The 15,625-nt window shown below is 41.5% G+C and overlaps 2 protein-coding genes across 2 annotated transcripts in view; both read right to left on the bottom strand.

Moving 5' to 3' along the window:
- Positions 1–264: 264 nt before the first annotated feature.
- On the bottom strand, positions 265–4,787 carry calm2a (calmodulin 2a (phosphorylase kinase, delta)). Its single transcript, XM_050071452.1, has 6 exons — positions 4,641–4,787; positions 3,623–3,653; positions 2,066–2,209; positions 1,864–1,970; positions 1,642–1,777; positions 265–1,545 (listed from the first exon to the last, which is right to left on the bottom strand). The coding sequence occupies exons 1-6, from the start codon at positions 4,641–4,643 to the stop codon at positions 1,517–1,519; spliced, it is 450 nt and encodes a 149-aa protein (XP_049927409.1). The 5' UTR covers positions 4,644–4,787; the 3' UTR covers positions 265–1,516.
- A 5,867-nt stretch (positions 4,788–10,654) lies between these two features.
- si:ch73-105b23.6 (mucin-like protein) overlaps positions 10,655–15,625 on the bottom strand; it is a 31,736-nt gene continuing 26,765 nt past the window's right edge. Inside the window, exon 24 of the mRNA XM_050071805.1 lies at positions 10,655–11,588. Within this exon, the coding sequence (XP_049927762.1) occupies positions 11,447–11,588 (142 nt within the window). The 3' untranslated portion in view covers positions 10,655–11,446. The remainder of the gene's footprint in view (positions 11,589–15,625) is intronic.

Here is a 15,625-nt window from a genome sequence, read left to right as displayed (position 1 = left end):
TTTTGGTGTACGAGTTGTGTTTTGTAATGCTCTGTTTTGAATGTGTATCCACAGGGACCACGAACATGCATGACTGACCAAGTCACAAAAAACTGCAGCCCATTCTGCTCCCAAAGGACAGTCAAAACCATCATGTAACTTTTTAAAACAATTAAGTTTTTTTACCCCATAGTTCAGCTTTAGCAAAGTTAGACGAACTACTGTATAGAATCAAGGACATTAACTTAAAAGTAGCTAGCATAAAATTCACACAGGAGGCAGTGCTGAGGTCCACAATAGAGCTTTATTTTGTCATTCATCAAAATAACAAACTTAGTATCTCTGCAAGCTACTGTAACAAACTCAATAATCAGAAATTAAAAAAAAAAAATAACAGGTACACCTCTATTTACACCATAGTTTCTGATGTACGCTCAATCACCTGCATCTCGTGATTGGGGGCGAATGCCAAGTAAGACATGAGGCAGTCAGCTTCTACATGGTGCTGTGCCAATAGTAGCAGACAACACATGGCCTGTGTAGTCAGTAGGGGACCTGGACAGTACAAGGCTAATCCAATGTCGAGTACCATTGTGTGCACTTCAAAATAGAAGCCTTTGATCCCACTCAGTGCTTTTATTTTAATGACAATACAGATTTGATCTGAGCTTATCTGAACATTAAGAGGCATTGGCTGATGCTCCTCAGTGCTTTTGGAAATTAACAGGGGACATTTTAAATTTAAAAATGGTAAACATTTCATATGTATTCTAAGCAACAAGAAAAAAATGATCCTATCCTATCAAAAACGGAGCATCCTGTCCTCGATACAAAAATGGGAATTATTACAGGGTATACAAACTCAAGGATCCATTATAACTGAGAAAACAAGACAATTTTCAAATCCGGGTAGATTGCAAATTTTATTGGAAAACAAAAATATACAACTTGGAATGGATTATTTGAGGCATGACCAGAGGTCATAAAAAAAAATAAAAGAAAGAAGTAAAAGTAGTGAGTAAAACATTAAAAAGCATGGTAAGATTAGTCGTTTTCTGGTATATAGAACAGCAGATACAAAAAGAGTTTGTACGAGTACCTAGGAGATACACCCGTGTCATTTTTTTGCAGTAGTGCAATGCTGAGAGATTTCCATATATACTTTGTCCGTAGTCCATGCAGAGTTTAAACTCCTCTACATTGTTTCCATGCCAACAGTGTTGCCAAGTGACAACCAGCTGACAGGTTTCCAATGTCGCCATGCGTGGAGGGGCCCCGAGCACACAAGACGGGAAGATTCGAAGTTCTCCGGCTCCCAGGGGCCTCCACAGGCATCTGGTTGTATGACCATTCCGTCACTCCAAAACACCATGACAGCAAAAGAAAGGGACATGGGGACAAGAGCCTATGCAGTTTACATGCAGTTCCTTTGGACAGCAGAAGGGGCAGGGACGAAGGGGGGCTATTAAGATTTTACAGATAAATTACACAAAGAAAAAAAGGCAAATTATTTATATACGAAATCTGTACAAGGCCTTCACTTCGCCGTCATCATTTGTACGAACTCTGCAGGGGAGAGGGGGGAGAAAAAGAAATGTTGCAACTCAGTATGCGGTGAGTGACCTACACAGAGTCAAAATATAAAGTACAACATCTACCAACCTTCATAGTTGACCTGTCCATCTCCGTCAATGTCTGCTTCTCTGATCATCTCGTCCACTTCTTCATCAGTCAGCTTCTCCCCAAGGTTTGTCATCACATGGCGCAGCTCAGCAGCACTGATGTATCCATTGCCATCCTGAAAATTACACCAGTCAGTAAGCACAATTTAAATAACTGCTGCACATATGCATATGTGCGTGTGGGAGTGCAGACAGCATTTACCTTGTCAAAGACGCGGAATGCTTCTCTGATCTCCTCCTCGCTGTCTGTGTCCTTCATCTTCCTGGCCATCATGGTCAGGAACTCTGGGAAGTCTATCGTTCCATTCCCTGAAGACAAAAAGCAGACATTGATGATGGATTTCCATCTAACACATCAACAGTATGCATGTGGTTAGCAAGTTTTGAAGCTAGACTGTTCTCACCATCAGCATCCACTTCATTGATCATGTCCTGCAGTTCTGCCTCTGTGGGGTTCTGGCCCAGAGAGCGCATGACTGTTCCCAGCTCTTTGGTGGTGATGGTGCCATCTCCATCCTTGTCAAAGAGCGAAAATGCCTCCTTGAACTCTAATAGTAAAAAAAAGTAGATAGGCTTCTTTAGTTTGGCAGAGATGTCACACCTCTGGTTAAATATACACAGCAAAATTGGCTGACAGTGGTTGTAATATGAAAACACAGCAAAAGGCTGAATCTATGAAAAAATAATTAAAAATCCATATTATTACTGTCAGTCAACCTTGCAAAACAAATTCATCTTATCTTTATTTCTACCAATCACAATGACCCCAACTCTGAATTGGCTCAAGAGTTAGTCAAAAGAGCAGTACATTAATTATGTTTAAGTTATAAACTAGCTACAGCATACCGATGAGCCCTTTTTGTTTTGGGTTCCAACTGAAAACGTTTCTGGCTAAACAAGGGCAGCGACCAGGAGACCAAGCAGCAGGGCAGTCAGGCTACATCAACAGCAAATGACAGCCTGTGTGGTTTGGTGGAGCCGTGAGGGATGAGGAACGATGACACACTCATCAAGTGTGATGAGGCCAATGGGCAATGTGTAGTGGCATGCAGCAACTCATCAGTGTCACAAAAACTACAACCTGCCCTGCTATTTGTAGGGTCAAACACACAGGGCAACACCCTTTTTGTTATGAGGAAAGGCCTACTGTCTGCATCAACTGCATGAAACATCAGGGAGGGGAGGGGGATACAAGCCATTAAAACTCACACCACTGCAGCTGCTTACTACACTTTAAATTACTGTTAATTTCCCCAAGTTAACAGAACATGCTAATGCATAGTCACGTCATACTGTTAGCACAAATCTAAACTGGCACGTCAGCAAAACATCAGGCAACATACAGCAAGTGTATGATCAGCACATTGTGAAACCTGAAACCTAAGCTTAATAAAAGTAAACAGAAGCTGTGAGATATTATCACGGAAACCACTACTGTGCCACATTTTATAAATGCACTGCATACATTACACCAAGTGTCCCTGAGCACATACCAGCCGCAATGCCTTGACACACACTCCTCCTGCATGATTTAGATTACATCATCTAGGTCTCATCTTAGGATATCAGTATACTAAGCCCAAGTTACTACTGGAATTGTTCTTAAATCATGCCATGTAATGAGAACACACCCAGGGCAAAGGACACATCATGCACAGCATGTAAAAGCTGACTGCCAACATCTCACCAGAATACACAGCCCTTCCAGATTACATCATATATTACATGGCAACCATGAAAATGCAAAGTTTTCCATGAGGGAGTCCTTCTGCACTCTAGAGCCAGCAAGCAACAGCCGATTCATTCATTCCTGTTTTATGACCAGTAGGCTGCCCTGTGGAACACCTTAAAAGGCAAAAGTATAAATCCACTGCAAGTGATGCAAGGATCCATAGCGCAGGCCACTTTGCAGGATATGAAGCAAAGATATGAAGTAGTAGATCAATGTGGCGATGTCTTACCCGCAATCTGCTCTTCTGTAAGCTGATCAGCCTGTAAAATACAAGATGAAGCAAAAATGTCCAGAATTAGATATTATGTCTAAGAACAAGATGGATGGCCTCGAAGTTAGGGCCACCCATTACTTTTTTTGTACATTCATTTATTTGCAGTTGTTGCAAACGCGTCTTTCCGTTGCTCTGGAGGTTACAAAAGCTGTAATAGCATCTGTAATATTACAACCTAACAAGACAGGCGTTTTCGTGTCGTTGGCTAACAATCTTGTTGCTGATCTTGGGACACCACAGAAATATCGAAAGAAAAAAACATAAAACGTTCCTTTCAAACATTAACGGCAGCTCTATTCACATTTGAATGTTCGATGACGCGAACTTCATCATAGACAATGAACGACTTGCAATTTGGCGGTAAATGTTAGCTAGGAAGCGCTAAAGTTAGCTAGCTACCATGATATGCCGGCTCAGTTACAGACCTCATACTAACACCGACGTTGCACACTTTTAGCAGAATGACTGACTAATACAGCAGTCGTCACAAGCAAGGCATCGGCTGGCAGTCTCAACATTACTTCTCAATCAGCGCCTCATATTAAGTGGGACAAATGCCGCAATCTGACAACGGGAACAAATGTTCGACGGCCACCGTAACAACGTTAGATAGAATAATGAAGTTGTCGCGTAAAGCAACATTGATAGCGAACGTGACTAACGTTGCTTAAGATGCACTGTTTCTACTTCTACTGCGCTAACGTTAGACACAAGGGTGTTAACTTACTGCATTTATTCACACCAACGCAGCTTTAGCTAACCTTAGCTTTGTCTAACAAGCTAACATTAACCTAGCAACTAGCAAGCTGTCATTTATTCGGCCAGCACTGCGGTAAGTTAGTTCACGGTGGCTTCGGCTTAGCCGCTGGTGACGTTATTGATATAAATTACGCGCATTTAAAAAAAACAGACAACTGCTATGGGACTGTCAACTAATTCTAGAATGGAGAGAGAATGTAATCTTTTTCCTTACCATTTCGATGTAGATGGAGCAGCTGCTTCACGAGAAAATCCGTACGAAACTAAAGCCAACACGAAGCCTATGCGGACTGACAATCTCTATGAACACACTGAGAAAGAGGCAACTGGACTCGCCTTTAACGGCTATCCTAAACTCCTCCTCTTTTTAATATCACTCCGCCAACTTCCTTTTTCCTCAGTTATTAAAATAATCAAAAACACATTTAAAGACATTATTAGCCACACGAAAAAATCAAGAAACATCAGCAATACCCACGTATGACTGTCCTGATGATTTTGATGTCACTATTAGAAATTATATTGCGTGTTGCTGGTGGTCTACATAACAGCGTATGAATACTTTCTGCTACTCTGTGATGTGGCACAAGACGTAGCTGAAAGAAATCGCGCTCTCTGATTGGTGTGTTTGTACCTGCAATGCGTCACTCCCATGGTCTGCGCTGCCGCTGCATCTTGTCCATAGACATCCCAGTCAGTGCCACAGGCATAGCAGACAAGCTTGTTGCACAGTGTGTATACATATGGGCATCATCTTTAGGGAGACCCAATAAGATAGTTTTGATAAGTAATTAGCTACCAGGAGCATAGCTTTTACTTGTAACTAGGGTATTACTGACCCAGTTTGTGCATACATGAGTGTCTGTTTTCCCTGTTGCTGCAGTTTTCTTATTTGTTATTACATTACTTGTGTTTTTATTAACATGTTAATATCCATCCCCTTTTAAAAATGTATGTTATATGGTTAGTATAGGCTGTGATAGAGTCCAGCATGGCTCTCGTCTTGACTGAAGTTCCTCCTGTCTGCTGTGACAGTCTTCATCAATTAAAATGTTATGCATAATGAGATGCAGTGTCAGGGCTGAAGTGTTTGAGTGTAATAGTTTGTAATAAGTGTAGTCTGTGCATGTGTGTGAGTGTGTGATATGTGACTGGGTCTGTAGCGGGTGATGCTGTCAGGTGACTGTATTCTCAGGTCTGATTGTGCTGCTGGTGTGGATGGGAGTATCTGATAGCCTGATTGCTTATGCCTGACTGATTACCCAGTGACCACCTGTCTCTGGCCTGATCCCATGGGAGATGCTGAAGGAGGAGGAGGAGGAGGAGGGTGGACAGGGATGTGCAAGGAGACGGATTTGAAGAACTGTTCCGAGAATGTACTAGAATCTCCATGTCCCAAAACAGCCCCCCTTCCTCCCAATTCTGCTGCCTCTCTTATTATTAGACACGGATGTCACACTATAAGTAGAGAGCGGGGATTGCGAGAAGCTCAATATCTCACATGTAGATGGAAGAAATGAGGATCCAATGTGGTTCCCACTTCCATCTGCGCTGTTTGCAGAGGTGATGCTGCCTGTGCCATGTGATCTGCTGAGCAGCTTTAGAATCAGCCAGGCTTTTTCCCAACCTACCTAATCTGGAGCACATTGGATTCTTTTCATTTAAATCTGTTTTTCTGCGACAGGGTTTTTGTCACTGTGCAGATTATGTAATGCCAAAGGTGACGGCACAAAGGCCCGTCACAAGAACCCGATAAGCTGGAGCATGTGTGAACGACATGTATGTGAAGGTGTATGAATTCACCTTTTGGTTCTCTGAAATTACATGGCAAACACTGTAAAACGTGGACCTATATACTAATATGCAGTTGCCATTAACACTTAACTGCATTTCCTTGACACACACGTGTTAGACATTATTATAGAACCTATACAGGGAATTGCTCCAATAAAACGGTTGTTAAGAGACAATGGTTTGCTGTTGGGTCATAAATCTAAATCAGAATACCTTTCTTCTTCTGTCCTCCTGCCCCATTTTCATAGCCGTTCTGCACCCAACTTGCAGAATCAGCTGTTTGGTTGGCTGATGACATGCCCTTCAATGATCCTCAGGTCTCAGAGGACCTGCTCCAGGTCAAAGGTGATTTTAGGTTGGAGGTTAATATGGATAGGGAATATTGGAGCCCAGGAGACGTGACTTAATGGTTTATAAAAACCTGAAACCAATCTCCATGATGTAAGCCAAGGAAACTCATAACATGGAGCACAGTACAGTGTTACAGTTTGCATTATGGATGTTAGGTGTTAACTGATTATTTTTTACTCAGATTAATCCTTGCGCACTATGCTCACTACTATGTTCTCTACTACCCACCTCTTATCAGATCTGTGAATATGTAACTGCCTCACGTAATGAGTCCTTATCGGACACAGCCCAACCCAGGACATTTATATAAAACGGCAGCTTTCATTTCCATACCGCAGGGGTCAAAGGTCACTCCAGTTCAGCAGAGGCAGGTCTGAAGGCGCCCCTCCATCTTCATTAATGTCACCTCCCAATGGCCTGTAACATCACTCCTGCTGATAGCAGTTAGCATTGTTCCCTTTGCAGAAAAACCTACCATGTGGGTCAGTTCAATTTTTGGCAATGGGGGCGGGTTGGCACACAGCATGTGAGATACAGTATGTGGTAGTGCTGTGCAGAGTATTGCGCAATTGAGCTATAAAGCAGCTTCCAAGCCAAAAAAAAGGCCTAAAGTAAAGGCTAATTTGTGTTCCTAGGTGGTCTGGGAGGACTTTGAGGGATGAAGCGCTGGTGACAAATATGAGAAGATGTTTACCTGTGTAACTGAAAGACGCGGGCGCCATTATTAATGAATGAGGTTTTGTAATGCACCTGCTGGATCCTTGCCAAGGGAGTGGATCACCTTTCATGAGAGAGAATGGCAGTTGTTTTGTGCGTCATGGATGTCAAGCTATAAGTGAAAAGACCTTTGCATTGTGTGAGTGCACATGCAGGCCTTCATCTGTTTGCTTTTGGGTGTGTTTGAACCTCCATACATGTAGAGTATATGTGAGACTGGCCTCTGTGCCTTTATGCAAATGCTTCCATATACTGTGCGCTAATGGTAAATATGACAGGGAAGGGGTGTGTTCACATACACATGTATTTTTTATGACCCACAGGCAATTTCTGCTACATCTGGCCACCCTCTAAGAAGAATTACCAGTAATGCTTCCCAGCATACACAGGCCAAAGGTCTGGCCCAGTCAATGGACAAAGTTTACGGCCTACGGCAAACCACTCCCTGTAAGCGTGAATGGTTTTACAGCTATGCAATAAGGGCAATAGCCAGGCCAACAACAGGCTAGCCGCACATGAGCCAATCCCATCGGCATTCTGGCCTACCTGTTACTGAGAAATGACATGTTTTCCAAAATTACATCATGAGGCAGAAATGATTAATGGCCTCAAATCGGATAAGAGGATTTGGAGGGGCCTGCTATTCCCTGCCTATTTCAATCATGTTGTGATGAAATGGATATAGTGTTAAGCATGCACTTAGTTTTCTATCCCCCCTAACGTGTTTCTGTTTGTGGCCTGGGTACTAGATCATCAAGCATCTCTAAACCTGCACATGTCAGTTGTTTTATTTGAGGGGATCTGAGGGACAAAACCACTTACTGGCTGTCAAATAGAATCCCTGCTGTTGATCTTCGCTCTCTCTCTCACTTTTCATTTCCCTCCTGTCCTCTCCCTCTCCCTCTCTCTGTCTCTGACTCTATCTAACTCTGTCCCTCTCCCTTCCTCTCTCCTTCCCTCACTGGCTTGCCTCCAGCTTGTCTGCTGCAGTCAGTTTGGAGCTGGAGTTCAAACACTGCAGCCTTCAGCAGCACATGAAACAGTGCTACTTGGAACCTTCCAGAAGTGTGGCACTACAAAGCTCTCTCGCCAAGGTGATTTCATCCTCAGTGGCTGTTTTTCAGTGGCTGCTGTTGCTGTGCCTTTTGTCTATAACAGCTGTCAGGAGTTCTACTTGCTATGGATTTTTTTTATTCTTTCCAGAAGTTTCCTCTGCAAATCCTGAATGTAGTGTTGTGGCGTAATCTGAGTTTACTCTCTCAATCAGTCTTGTTGAAAGTGAAACCAGTGGAATGGAGAAACACTGCAGAGGTTAATGCAGGGGTTGGTTGTGTGCACAAGTACTTTGGTGCGTAACCACAAAAAGGAAGTGACAGGGGCAGAGTGTTTTAGCAGCGCCCCGTCCTTGACCCTGGCTGTGGCGTAGGCCAGGTCTGTCTCTGCAGTGGCAGGGACCTGCAGGGCTGCCTCGCTCTGCACCCCTCTCAGATGATCTCATTCTGCAGGGGGGCAGCAGGCTTCACCGCATGCTGTGACCACTTCCAGATGAAGGCTGCAGAGCAGGTGTCTAGTCGCCTGTGCATGTGTGTGTGTGTGTGACTGTGTGTGCGTTTGTGGCTGTGAGAGTGTTGCGTTTCTGCTTAAACCCTACTCATAAACAAATGTGATTGATCTGCCTTCTGTAGAAGACTCAGCTGTGACACCTGGTGGCTAGAGAAGAAATTGCAGGGTAGAACAGGAATGATGTGGTAAACAGAACTCATTACTGTAGATGCAGAGGTGGATAATAACTACATTCAATCAAAAATGAACATTTATCTCAAAATTGTGCCTGTGTATTTCCATTTTATGCTATTTTATACTTATACCACTACATCTATCTGCTCAGCCACAGCTTAAGTTTCTTTGCAGGTGCAAAAAGATACAAAACATATGATCAACACTTGTAATACTGTGCATTTTTAAAGATTAAGTAATGCATTTAGGTCCATCTCTATGAGCTACAACATTAAAATGCTGCTTACATGTTAATTCATCAATAATAATCCAATACTATATGTATAATAATGTAACACTGTGAAAGGGGCTGTTTTGCACAGTGATGTCTTTTGATTACTTTTAGGTTAAAATACCCAACAGCACTTGCAATGGAGTATTACACTGTGGGATTATTACCTTTATTTGAGTAATGGGTGTTTCTTCTGGCACTGTTGAGATGAAAGATCATTTTCGGTATTGTCCACCTTCATTTTGATGGCTACAGTGTAGTTATTTGACCTTAATTAACTGTATAAATTGATCAATACCACCCTGATTGTCAATGGAAAACAAGATTACAATACGATTTTATGCTTTTCAACCCTGCCAAGAATAACATTTGGCACAGTCATTCTTAAAGATACTGAGTTCTAACACAACTATGGACTATCAGCAGCTTCATCTTGACATGTATCAGCTTGCAGGAAAGTGACTAATGTGTATTCATTTTCCTCTTCAGTGGGAGGTCAGAGGTCAGGGTGAGCTGCAGAGAAACTCCCCATTGATTCTAAAGAGTGTATCTGGACCACCGTCTTGGTAAAGGATGTCTTAAAGGAGCACTTCACCCATGAAGTGATCTTTTGTGTATCAGTTACTCACCCTGTGTTACCTTGAATTCATGAAGAAAACTTTGTTTTTCTTGCATGCCTTTGCGGTGAATGAAGAATCCAAAAGAGTAAAGAGGGGCCACGGTAACACCAGCAAAACTACATCAAAACATTTATTTACAAACTCTCATACAACTTTTGTGGTATGTTCCAAGTCTCATTTATCTGGTCATATGCTTAGTACTTCCCAAACATATGCATTTTTGCTAAAACTTTACTGTTGGAAACACTTCCGCATATGAGTAGCATGCGTGTTTGATCTCTGTTCATGCATTCCACTGAGCAGAATTCAATCACATGCGCTTGCCTTGGTGTTTTAAACGGCAAGGTTTTAGCAAAAATGCATGTGTTTGGGAAGTAGTGAGCATACAACAGGATGATGAGACTTGGGTTATACTGCACAAGTTGTTTGAAAGTATATAAATAGATGTTTTGATATAGTTGTTAAACGCGGCCCCCATTTATTTCAATTCATCAAGAATTTTCTCCATTTTTGGATTCTTTGCTGACCGTAAAGGCATGCAAGAAAAACAACGCTTTCTTCACGAATTCAGTATAACATGGGGTGTGTGACTGATAAACAAATGGTCATTTTGTTGGTGAAGTATTACTTTAAGCCACAATCACACTGTGTTCCCACACTGGTAAAGTAGCATGTTGGTTACAGCACCAAAGATGCAATGCTCTTAAAATAATATCTCCACACTACAATGTTGCTAAATTAGCACTTTTATTGATTTACATTATATTTACACATTGTTTCTTTCAACTTGCAGTGACAGTCCAGCTTTACAAACGACAGCTGCCAGTTGAATCACTGAATTACTCCGCTGTGTTAAATTAAGTGGGACACAATCCAGCAATGAACAATAATTTAGTGTAATCCCAAAGTGGGATGAATGCTTTTATAAAACAGTGTCGCCTACTTTTTAATGGATTGTGTGCTTGCAAAACAACATGTAAATTGAATCAACTCTGTTTCGGTGGTTGTGAGTAATACAAATATGGATGCATTACTGCACATTTTGGAGTGGAACGAACTCGAGACTCAATGTGATTGTGAACAGAGGGCAGGAGTCTGACGCCAGATATTCTGGCAGATGCTAATGTTCCTATCAAGGAGGCTGTTGGCCTAGTATCAGCTGGAAACTAAAGACCACTGCAGTGGTTTACTTTTCATCACCATCTCCAGCCAAGAGATGGTTGAGTTCTGCTGGGTCAGACTCTGACTGTAAACTGTTGTCCTGGCGAAAAAACTTCCAGCTCAAACTTGGCAGGTCCATCGCTCAGCAGAGAGGATTGGAAATAATTCACTTTAAAAGTCACTCAGGTTTAATTAGCTGTTTGTTACGATATAAATAAGAGTCATTCATCTTGTCTTTATAAAACATATACAGAGGCTCCAAAAGTGCTCTGTTTGTAAGCCTGTGCATTCTTGTGTGCGGGTGTGCGAGCTTTTTAGTGTCTGTTTAAGTGATTTATGAGTATACTGTGTGTGTGGTTTTAGGATGTGCTATCTGTAGCGTTGCCTGGGTATGTAGCTGTCAAGGATCCTTGGGCTGCAATGGGTTATGTAGTGCAGGGCAGGGTCAGAGTAGTTGAAGGGCGGAGGGTTGTACTGCTCCTGGATGTAGTCTGGATGCATAGGGGGGAGGCTGGAAGAGAACACAGAAGCCAATCAGAATGCAGGAGTAAATGAGAAATCACTGCAGTCAGCTGTAAAGTGGCAAACATGCAGAGTGTCCACGTTATCTCTTGCACTTTATCTCTTGCACTGCATATAAAAGGTCAGTGTCTTTAGCCTGCACCTTGTGGATCATTATGTACTGTGGAAATGTTACTAGTGGTGATATATCACCATTAATGCCAGGAGTTCTGCACATTTTGTACCTTTTGCAGTGAATTCCTGGCTTTGATTAGTGCTGTCTATAGTTCTCCATACAGTAGACGATCATTTCCGGCAATTTATGGAAATGTTTGGATGGGCAGCAGTTGTTGTGGAGTGCTCGGTGACTCATGAATATTCATGCAGGCTCTAGCCTAGATATTCTGAGTGTTGAAAGATGCTGAAATCTGGGGCTAAAGCTGATTAAAAACATGAAACACACATCCCCTTCTCCCAGACTCGCTGATTTGCAGTTCAGATGCTTTGGATTGTATTTCATTATGGTTGTTCTTTGTGCAAATATGTATATCCTCTCTGATAATGAGGAACAGGCTGTGCAACCTGGTGCACCATGAATCATTCTGCGAATAAAAGAACAAAGGGAGAAAAAACACAATTCTTGCCAATAAGACCCTTCAGACCCTTTGTTACGACATTGATTACACTTAATGCTGTCAAATGTTCTGTTCAAACTTGCTGAAGCTAAATCCAAATTGCAGTCAAAGTCCAGGGATTTTACACATCATAATTTTGTGGTATTTTATAGATTCAAAGGAACAAAGATTCAAAGGAAACCACTCCTGCACCATCACATCCAATACATCTGGGACTTTTAGTATTATTATATCATACCACATAATCCCAGTATCTCTATCTGTCTGTCTGTCTCGTTAAAGGACAACAGCATAACCTCTTCCCTGGCTTTTGCTTATTCACTCTAATCTAACAACATAATCCCACAATGCTGGCGCCAAACCCCGCCATTATATCCATAGGGTCTATTTACTGATAGCAGAGAAAGCAGGCCAGTCATCAGGGGGATTATGGGTCTCTGTGGCCCACTAACACCTGGCCCAGATGCCATACATCTGCACACACATGCTGAGGCCAAGGACACATGCACATTATGATGCACTGCTATGCACATCCACATGCACACTTGCATCAGGATACGAGATGTACTTTAGCAGTTACGGCAGATTTTTATTCAGCTTTGTATTAAAATCCTTCTGTGATCTATGTGCAACTGAGAATGTGATTAAATAATAACCTTTATTGTGACTGACGTTTAATCTGTGGTCAATTTAAATCCTATAAAGAAAACGCACCGCTCCTCACAATAGCAAAGACCACATGTTTTATATTCATTTAAAGGAATACTTCACCCCAAAATGATTATTTGTATATTGTGACTAGCAAGCAAAGCTCAAAGGTACGTGCGTGCCCAGGCAAACTCAGGAGGCGCTACTCATAGGTGGAATTGTTGTATATTGTAACGTTTTAGCCAAAGGCGTACGTTTTGTTTCAACATTAGGGGTGACATGTGAAATGGGGGTTTAGGGTTCAGTCTCTTAAGAAATTTTGAGAATCAAACACTTTCCTGCATTTTGTTGAATTTTTTTTGTGCCATTTCAGCACCAATTTATGGTGGAACTGTCTTTAATTGGATCAAAATAAAAGTCATCTGCTACTCTCATGTTTTTATTGTGGGAGACAAATGTACATGTTCTAAATATTGAGGGAAATGTGCCCCCTATGTCCAACTAGATGAGACTGGGATTATACTGCATGAATTGTGTGAGAGTCTGTGAACAGGTTTTTCTGGATTCTTGGTTCACCGTTAAGGCATGTGAGAAAAACAAAGACTTCTTCATGATTTCAGTGTAACACAGGATGAGTCATGAATGTACAATTTGTCATTTGCAAGTGAAGTATTCCTTTAAAAGAACTGTTTGATGTTTTGAAAACATTTCTTGCAAAGAGTCAGATAAGAAGACTGATACCAGCTAACATTGTTTTTAATTTTATATTACGCAAAGCAAAACCACAACGTGTCATTATTTAATTTTGTTTTTTGGAAAGATTGAACAAAAAAGACATGACCTATTAATGCGTGAGCTTTAGAGGTGCTAGACAGAATTTTTTGTCTTTAGTTCCGACAGAGCCAGGTTTGCTGTTTCTCCCCTTTTTAAGTGGCTATGCCAAGCTAAGCTAACTGGCTGCCAAGTATTGCTTTATATTCAGCATACAGACATAACAGTGGTATCAGTCTTCTCATCTAACTCTCAAAATGAAAACAAACAAGAGTATTTGTATAACTATTTCTTTATGAAATAACATTGGATAATTTTATTATTCTGCCGTTTTCGCCTTTTTCCTGTGAACAAACACCACTTGTAATCTTTAGACGTGTTACCCTCATCATTACTTTGGTTTACTGTATATTCTATCTGCAAACATTCCTCAGTGTTACTCAGTGCAGTTTCATAACTCGGACCAAAGCTGTTAGTAGGAAGTGTTTTTGTTTAATATAGTAAGAGAGTGGGCAGTCCGTCCTCCAACTGAGAAGTTAAATACAAGAAGGCAGTGCTGCAGCAGCAGTACGGAGGACAAGATTTAAAGCTTTCAAGTTGCTGTAAAGGATTGTCTCTGGGCAGACCTACTTGACTACTGTACCTTGAAACACTCTGTGTGTGTGTGTGTGTGTGTGTGTGTGTGTGTGTGTGTGTGTGTGTGTGTGTGTGTGTGTGTGTNTGTGTGTGTGTGTGTGTGTGTGTGTGTGTGTGTGTGTGTGTGTGTGTGTGTGTGGTCCGGTCATCCTCTGCAGCAATATATTTTGTGGTGACCTGCAATGAACCCTAACTCACCCCGCCCAAAATGAGCTGCTGACCCACCTAAACACATTTTTCTTTTTCATTAGGGTTTTAATGCGCTGCAGTGGCCATCGTTTTGAAGGCCTGTGTGGCTATGAACATAGTGTTAGCATGACTGTGGCAAGGCTGTAATGCTCATTACATGCCAGAAAACATGTATGATGAAGGTCGTTCAGTGCACATCAGAGGACGATTGTTATGTGGATGAAAAATGAAGAGACAACATGGCTATTCTTAGATCCCTACCACTAATGAGGCAAAAATATATATTTAAGTAAGGCAGGAGGGTGGTGCCAAAAGAAAGAGCCATGTTGATAGATTAATCAAAAGCACTGACGCTAAGAGTCTCTGGCATTTTTGGAGTCTCTAAGTGGTCGCCTCTGAGGACTGCATAGCCATGGTTTTACCGGGGGACATCTATGTTTATGTTGGCAAATCATGGAGAAACCTGGTGGGCGTGACTGAGGAATGGCGTGCAAAATAATTAGAAAGCAATGAGTGCAATAACAAGTAGTTTTGATCAACAAATGTAAACAGCCAACCATACTGCAGACAAACAGAAGGTTTGTATTTAGGGACTGTACTTTACTTATCAGAGGAGGGAGATCCCACTTGCAGGTTTTGGGATTCTGAGGATATTTAAACTAAACACAAAATATAACAATTTAAAGTTGAATGTCCCTCCCAAGTGCTTAATAAAGTATTTGAATTGCCTCCCCCGTTTTGCACCACCTCCTCCTTTTTCATAAATCATAAACAGTCCCTTAGCCATATGTTGGCAAAAATTAAGTTACTGGCACAAAAATTAAGAGGAGAAATATATTATTCTGCTGGAGTTGTTTGAGAATTTTCTATGAGTGCTGTTTTTTCCCCCAACACAAAAACGGGGTCACCATCAAGTAGCCTTTGTGAATCTAAGCTGACCAAACCTTCAGATGTACCCGTGGTACTCAATATGTATATATATTTGGTGGATTATTCTTTTAAATATAGTCCTTATCAGCAAAAAAGTGAAAGAATATAATAATCAGGAGCTCATATCAAATCTGTATAACAATGTTATCAACTTGAGAAAAAAACCTGAGTAGTTTAGCCCCCCCCCAGACTTTCTGATTCAGTCAGTCATGCATGTTGTGTATTAATTAAAAATTGT

This window comes from Epinephelus moara, chromosome 19 (genome assembly GCF_006386435.1).
Source record: "Epinephelus moara isolate mb chromosome 19, YSFRI_EMoa_1.0, whole genome shotgun sequence".
In the NCBI taxonomy this organism is placed as follows: Eukaryota; Metazoa; Chordata; class Actinopteri; order Perciformes; family Serranidae; genus Epinephelus; species Epinephelus moara.
The sequence above is the reverse complement of the archived record's forward strand: the minus strand, read 5'-3'. Positions and strand labels throughout refer to the sequence as shown.